This window comes from Limulus polyphemus, unplaced genomic scaffold, assembly GCF_000517525.1.
Source record: "Limulus polyphemus unplaced genomic scaffold, Limulus_polyphemus-2.1.2 Scaffold1444, whole genome shotgun sequence".
NCBI classification, from domain to species: Eukaryota; Metazoa; Arthropoda; class Merostomata; order Xiphosura; family Limulidae; genus Limulus; species Limulus polyphemus.
In genome coordinates this window covers 94,201-102,650 of record NW_013667054.1, presented here as the reverse complement: position 1 = coordinate 102,650, position 8,450 = coordinate 94,201, and the positions used below count along the sequence as shown (strand labels likewise).

At 33.4% G+C, this 8,450-nt stretch overlaps 1 protein-coding gene across 1 annotated transcript in view; it reads left to right on the top strand.

Moving 5' to 3' along the window:
• LOC106463600 (monocarboxylate transporter 12-like) overlaps positions 1-8,450 on the top strand; it is a 39,818-nt gene that overhangs the window by 9,743 nt on the left and 21,625 nt on the right. The window contains exons 2-3 of the mRNA XM_013923647.2: positions 3,857-4,311; positions 5,191-5,334. Coding sequence (XP_013779101.1) covers positions 4,044-4,311; positions 5,191-5,334 — 412 coding nt within the window. The 5' untranslated portion in view covers positions 3,857-4,043. The remainder of the gene's footprint in view (positions 1-3,856; positions 4,312-5,190; positions 5,335-8,450) is intronic.

The following is an 8,450-nucleotide window of genomic DNA, read 5'->3' as shown; positions in this document are numbered from 1 at the left end:
AGATGCTTTGCGGGCTTTACGGCATAACCAGGTTTCATTCGCCCGGGCCCCTGGGCAGTCCCCCCCCCCCCTCTCGGAGGGCCTGTAGATAACAATTAAGTAATAAATAAAAGCCTGTTAACCTAAATGAATTAGAAGGAAATTAGAAAGAAAACGTTTATTTAAACTGAATTGATGAGTTGAAGTGAAATTATTTGAAAACATACAAAATCGTCTATAGCAAATAGTTATTTACGAATACAGGCTCAATGACCAATTACACAGGCCTGCGAATTTAAACTTCATAATTCAGCTGCACAGATTTTGAAAATAATATTCATTTTGCCCTATCATGTAAAATTTTTTTACAAATCAGGAAAAAAAAACTCGTACTTAGATCAAATTATTATTTCGTTTACCAGAATGGACATTTATTATTATTATGTTTGTTAACAAACTGAAGAAAAGGGAAGAATATTGATTTCAAACGAATATGCTACCTCATTCATCCTGATTTTATTTTTTGTGTCTCAAAACTACTTGCTGTAGTATTTCTTTTACATATTGCGTTATGACGTTTTGTGAAAATCTGTACGTGATGGCGAAAAATGGATATAATTTTTGGATTCAGCGTACAGGAATTACCGTAGAACATGTAAAAATTCCAAGACAATAAACCCATCGCAGGCCTGTGTTATTTGCATTTAAGAATACATACTAGATCATTAGATACATATTTTGTATAAAAATGGACTACGGGTTGAATGACGTTACAACTATTTTGCTTTTACGGTTTTTCATGAAAATAAAAACAACAACAACAACTTACAAACTTCAAACCAATCTAGAGAAACGCCTCATTTGCAAAGTGAAAGCTATACTAATGAGGCCTGGCATTGCCAGGTGGTTAGGGCGCTTGACTCGCAATCTGAGGGTCGCGGGTTTGAACCCCTGTCCCACCAAACATGCCCACTCTTTCAGCCGTGAGGACGTTAAAATATGACGGTCAATCCCACTATTTGTTGGTAAAAGAGTAGCCCAAGAGTTGGCGGTGGGTGGTGATGACTAGCTGCCTTCCCTCTAGTCTTTCACTGCTAAATTAGAGACGGCTAGCGCAGACAGCCCTCGTGTAGCTTTGCGCGAAATTCAAACCAAAATTTTTTTTCGTCTAAATACTTCAGATTATTGTGTCTTTTGCAAAGAAACTACTCTTTCATATAGTATTCTATGCACATAATTTTGGTTCGTTTCAGACAACCTGTCGTGTCCAGTTTTTTTCATGTTATTGTATTGACCGTTGTTCCTATTCTACATTAGGTCGTGTATTTGTTCCATGATGTTGAACTTAGCTCATCATTTCATATATTCCCCATTGCTTTCTAAAGTTACTATTGCTAGATTTTCAACTGTTTCTCTTTGTGTACGGCCATTTAAAATCTGATAAACTTCAATAAACGCGTACCAAATTTCGTAAAAAATTTAAAGTTGTTTAATACAGGTTTTGCCATATAAAAAAAATCTGCTTATCGCTTATTATGCTAAAGATCGTGGCTATTTGAAATCTCAGATATAATATTTACAGCATACTGAAAATTTAAATCATGTCGTTATTACCACTATTATAAAGAATTTTATGCAAAAAGACGGGAACAAAATGAAACATGAGCACTTAGATGCATTATGCTTGAGGGCTATGTAGCATGCATAGAAGAAAATATATTTTACTGGACAAAATCATTAGGTTACCGAATATGACAAAAAATACAGTTGAGTAAATCGTTAACTTTTGATAATTATATAAAAAGATAAAATACAAAATAATCTTCAGAATAATTTAATTGCTTATTTTATTATAATTTACAGTTTTTACAGTAAGTAAGATTTGTTTTTAGAACAGGTACGACGTTTCAATCACTGGTGCGATCATATTTAGTACACAAGTTTTAAGTATTTGAGAATGATCGCACCAGTCATCGAAACGTCGATTCCGTTCTAAAAACAAATCTTACTTACTGTAAAAGTTGTAAATTGTAATAAAATATACTTAATCAATAAATAAACTCAAACGGAAACTATTAACTTGATTGTTTATATAATTCACTGAATAAAGACTGCACTGAAATTGAATATTTATAAAATAATTAGGATTGGTTCTAATTATCCAAAGGTATAATCAAAACAAAAATAATTGAAACTACATTTTTAGATAATGCAGTTTGTCTAAAATGATTTTATACATTATATAACATAATAAATTTAAAATGATGAACGACAGAAACATTTGGTATATAGTGGCCTAAAAACTTCAGCTTTTTTTCAGTTTTGTCCTAAACCAAGACGTAAGATTTTGTCAATAAAGGGCGCCAAAATGGCGACTGTGCAGCGAAAAACACAAGCCATTATTTGGACACGTTGAATTCAAGCCAGTTTTTCGGGTTCATTACCTCCAACGGCAAGACTATCATGCTTGTGCACCATCAAATCAAGTCTATTCCATGGCACAAAGGAGCCGGTGATGAAATCCGGTTTCAGTGGCACAAGTGGATAAGAATAATGATACATTCCCCACTGGAACCCATTATACAGCTGGATGGCTGAAACAATTGGGTTAAAGTGCCTTGCTCAAGGACAAGAGCATACCTTGATCAAATCTCGACCTCGTAACTTTCTGACTAGGAGTCCAAAGCACTAGCCATTAGGTCACACTTCAGAACAATTAAGTTAAACAACAGCATAATCAGTTTAAAGAAGCAGGACTTGAGTATTCAAGAAAAACAAAAGCTTTGGACAATCCTAAGTAAGTAAAGAGAGACCATCGATTCAGTAACTTAATCATTGGACTCATAAAGTACCTAGGAATGCTGAGGAACGTTTTATTCTCGCAGATGGAAGCTAATGACTTTATTGGTATGTATGCTAATAAGATGAAATATCACCCTATTTTGAATTTCCTGTTCCTGAAGCATTGCTCAATGATATAGGCATTGACAGGAGAATATTTTGTTTATAGGGTGTGTGTGTGTGTGTGTTTGAAGTTAAGCACAAAGCTATACAATGAGCTATCTGTGCTAGCGTTTCTAGAATTGCAAGGCCGTAGACATACTGCTGTGCCACTGGGGGGCTGTTTAGAGGGATGCTGAAAACCATTGAACAAAAATACAAACCCTGTATGTGATGTAAATCACCCATTCAGTTGTTGTTATGCTAATAAAACGAGGTTATTGCTTTCGCAGGTATATTCAAGTTTTAAAAGATGCTGTAACCATAGCCCTTGCTACAAACTTTGAAAGCAAACAAACTGAAAATTTAACGCGACTTACCGACAAGTAAATAAGGCTACCTGACACTACAGACTTTTTGAACATGAATACTAAAAAACAAACTTTTCCTTAAGTGGTTGACGTCACAGTTTCTCTCATTAAACTACTAGTAAATATGCAACAGCACTGAAAGACAAGCAAAAAAGTACAGAATTTATATTTTAAAAATACCAATTTGCACTGATATATCTTTGTGTAAATTATAGGGAAATAAAACATAAACAATGCAAACCAGCAATATTCTTTAGCACACTCTTATACTTCAAGCCAAGGGGGTATTTCTACATCCTTAGCTCCCCTAGTTTCCTTGTCCTTGGTTTGTTTTTGTTTGTTTGTAATTCAGCACAAAGCTACACGATGGGCTATCTGCCCACCACGGGTATCGAAATCCGGATTCTAGCGTTGTAAGTCCGTAGACATACCGCTGTGCCACTGGGGGGCTGTCCTTGGTTATAGCCTTATCGGTGGTGGTTTTAATATGTTTACAACCATTTGTAGGTGTTTTTGTATTTGTTGTATCATGATTTAATCCCTTAAACATAATATTCTAATTTCAGGTAATTTTACCGAGTTTTCTTTCATACAACGGCAACGATGAACGACTAAACAGTGAAAATGACGGACATGCCGAACATCTGTATCTAAATTCAGCCTCACCTGTCAGCTTTTATTGAACTAAATTTAATCGCTTAAGCATATATCGCGAGTGTTATATGGTGTGGACTAAATTTAGAGTGTATCAAAATGGCAAAAAGCGAAAAGGAAGAGCTGTCATTATCAAATGAAGATACAGAAGACGACTCTCTTGATTCCGAAGAAACTACATTTTCACCACCAGATGGCGGCTGGGGATGGGTAGTGGTTTTTTCATCATTCATGATCCATGTTCTAGCCGATGGCGTTACATACACATTTGGAATCTTCTATGTGGAATTTTTGAAATATTTTCATGAAAACAAAGGAGTGACAGCATGGGTTGCTTCAATAATGGTCGGCGTATCTTTTACTGTAGGTATGTGGTTAATTTTACATCATCTTCGTTTAAACTTTAGATTTTTAAACACGGAAGTAATTTATTCATTTATTAATTATTATGAGATATTAAGTCATGCATCAAGGATTAAAGAATTGATAAATATTCCCTTACAAAATGTACAAAGTGAAAATAAAAATATTGTTGTTTTGAATTCTGCAAGGTGTAATCATGTAAGTGTAGCCCTAAATCGGATAATATATATATATGCTATTTTATGGGGAATTTTTACTTTATATCCAGAATACAACAATTCAGATAGAATACTTCAATGTGCAACATACACTGAGTAGCTAAATGTTGTTGTACTGACAAAAAATGTGTGCTGTTGAACTAAAAATGCACCAAAAATAACCAGTTAACAGTATTCAGTAACATAGTGTTTTCACACCTGGTAATATTGTGGTATGCAGAAATACTATAGAATTTCTACTTTCTTATTTTAATGTAGAAATTTTACAAAATTTTCGTTTATTCTGAAACTGTGCGATTTTTTTGCATAACACACGGTCCAGTCACGATAATTTTAAAGTGATCTGATCTCGTGTGCCTTCTCAAAAGCAAAATACAATAAAAGTAAACCGGTTGGGGGTAACACTACTTTCTTTTCGTCAACGAGGCCAGTACTAAATCCTAACAGAATATTGACACATATAAATTACAGAAAATTATACATTTATTTGAAGTCACGTTATCTTGGTTTTTGGTTTTCTGGTATTTAAACGTTTTAAGTGAATCCTAACACAATTTGGTAAAAAGAGGCATTTTTAAGTTTATATCTTTATGAGAGTTACAGTTGCTAAGTGTTTATTTTATTTTTGCTTTGGTACATTTTTTTTTTCTTCTGGTGATTTTTAGGCCCCATAGCAAGTGCTCTCACCAAGAAATATGGCTGTCGAGTTGTGACCATCGCTGGATCTATCTTAGCATCTTTTGGCCTCTTTATTAGTATATTTTCCCCGAATATAACGTATTTGTATTTTACCATTGGTATATGCACAGGTAAGATATCCTTCATTTCTTTGCAATAACGCTTAAAAACTCAAATTAAACTAAATCCGAAATTTCTAAAAGTTCCCAAAATATAGGTTTTATAATCTTAACACACGTCATATGAGCCAACAGGGTTGGGGTTGTTGTTGATAATTCTCATTGGCTGAAATGCGGCCGTATGTCACCACTTTTACTGCGATCTACATATCCTGATCGATTCGATATACCATCTGACACGGAAGTTCGTAAATATATCACAGTCCTGACAGCGAAGCACAAAAAACATGGCACTTTTGACATTACTTCTTCCAGGGGAATATAGCAACCTTACAGAGACACATTGATGTCTATTGTGTCTGAATCGAATTACACCATTACACCTAAAATTACAGCCTGCAAGCTCAAGGTGCAGTATAAAGACGACGTTCACGATGACGATTTCCCAAGAGAAACTGAAGTTTCTCAAATGTGGTCACAGCAAAAGAAGAAGAATCCAATAGCTACCATCACATAGTAATTGTATTACGATGTCTATGTACTTTACTGTGCACATCCACTTGGAAACGAAGCACCATAACTTTTAAATATTTATTCAATTTTTGCAAAGTAAAAAAGTTGTGAGAGTTTTTTGGTTCAAAATAAGTCTAAATACGCGTTTTGAACTTAACAGTTTCCGCATTGAAAATTTTTTGTAACCAACAATTTCATAGTAAAAAGACCAACCCCACCCCTCCTTCGGCTCATACGACGCGTGTTGAAATAAAATCTTAGTAATAACACTTAAGTCGCAGGTCGGACATGTGGAACAACTAGATTTCGCAGTTGTCGGGTTTGAATCCATTGGACACGACAAAATATTCCTCGCGCATTAGGAGTGATAGCCAATCCCTTAACGTGAATGGTAGGTGCTAGGGTGCTGATGATTGACTACATCCCTGGTTAATAGTACAAATTAGAGACGCTGGTAGATAACCTTAACAATTTTGCCATAAATACAAATACAACAATCGTACTTATGCAGTTTTAAACCAATAAGGTTAAAAAACACTTTGCATTTCTTCCTAAATCCTCCTGCGGATTCTTTATAATAGTGAGTTAACGCGAAGTATTACGGCATGAAGAAAAAGTGAAATATTTACGAAAATTGTAAATATACCATATATATTTTTGTCCATTACATTTTACGACTTTTGAGATTTTTGGTGACGTCACAAACATAATCTTGAGCTTAGTATAAGTATAAACCTACTCCTTGTGGTTTATTTATCAAAGGTTTGTATTCCTTTATTAAAATGTCTTTTTCTATTTTACATTTATTAATATTAGGTTCTCGACAAATAATTTTAACAATTTTATTTTCATTTTGTATCTTTAAAATGTTGGTAGACATGTGACGGAGCATGTCCATGTTCTGTTATTCTAGTACCCACGAGTCTCCTCTATATAGAGATCATTACAGTACGTACGTTCTTTCTCAACAGTAGTTGGTTTAATTTCATTTTTTAAATATTATATTCAACTTCTTTCCTGGTAAAAAATAAATTTGCTTATAACTGGAAGTTTACACATCCTTTCTATTTCTGTCCACAGTGTTTTTATCATATCTGATAAGCCAGGTACATAAAGAAATACATAATAAATCAAATCATCTGAATGAATTTCCTTTTCTTTTCAATCAACCCATCAGTTCTTAAGTATTTTCTAACCACACTAATAGGATAATCATTTCTTTTCACCGGTACATTTTTCAGATAATGTACTTCCTTATCCGGCTCTTCTTTTGGACTGCAATTAGTTTTATCTATAGCCAATAACGTTTTTGTTATCCCTATTTTTTAGATATGTGATGAGCTGACGACCAATTCAAGTACATATCAGTATGTGTTTCTTTTCTAAATACCTTCGTTTTAAAAACATTATTAACCCTACTAATCATGACATTGAGAAAAAATAACTCCCCTTCATTCTCATTCTCATGTGTAAATTTACTATTAGGGTGTAATGAATTTAAAAATACTAAAAACTGTTCAACCATTTGCCCGGAAACAAAGCCAGCAAATGTATTATCAACATATCTGACAAAAAAGCATAATCCTAGATTAACCGTACTTTTAACTTTATAATCAAGCATGTTCATAAGGATGTTAACTAAAACAGGTGCTAATGGACTACCCATACTTATTCCCTCAATCTGATAATAAAATTACTCATTAAATTGAAATACAATTGGTGGTGTTGTAAAAATTAACATTTGTTTTAAAACTTCTGAAGAAAGTTGTGTTCTTGGATTTTCATATTGTATAAAGCAAGAAAAGCATAATCAAAAGATTCGTTGATTTGTACTTGCATAAATAATGAAGCAACAAAAACTAACTACAAAACTACAAGGATTGAATGTATCCAATAACTTAGTAAAATGTTCTGTACTTTTTATAACACATTCTCCCTGTAATGAATAAGGTTTCAATATACAAGCTAAAAATTTACCTTGGTTATAATTAAACGCTCCTCTAGTGGATACAATAGGTTTGAGAGGTATATCTTGTTTATGTATCTCGGGTAAACCATAAATATAAAGTGTTTTTGCATCACTAGATCTCAAAAAATTATTAAGAGAATCATTTTAAGAAATTTCTATTTTTTAAATCTAATAAAAACTGGTTCAGTTTCTTTTCTCTGTTTAAGTCTGGTTGTTAGTAAAATGTTTATAATGCTCTTGATCACTCAATAAATCACTCATTTTACTTAAACAATCACAATATTTCATTACCACAACAGCATTACCTTTGTCAGCTTTCGTAATAAGTCACTTTAATAAAGGAATACAAATCTTTGTTAAATAATACACAAGGAGTAGGCTTATACTTATGTTAAGCTTAAGATTATGTTTGTGACGTCACCAATTAGGTGTATTCTTGTACAATTGTGCTGAGCACATGATGACGCCATGTTAACAGTGGCTAAATGTTATTTTTAAATGAATTAGTTTTTCTATCCCATTTTAGATGTTTATTATTTTAAGGTTCAGGAAATGTTATGCAGAGAACAATTTCGAAAACAGATACCAACCGATTTGTTTTTTTGTAATTAAGCACAAAGCTACACAATGGGCTATCTGTGCTCTG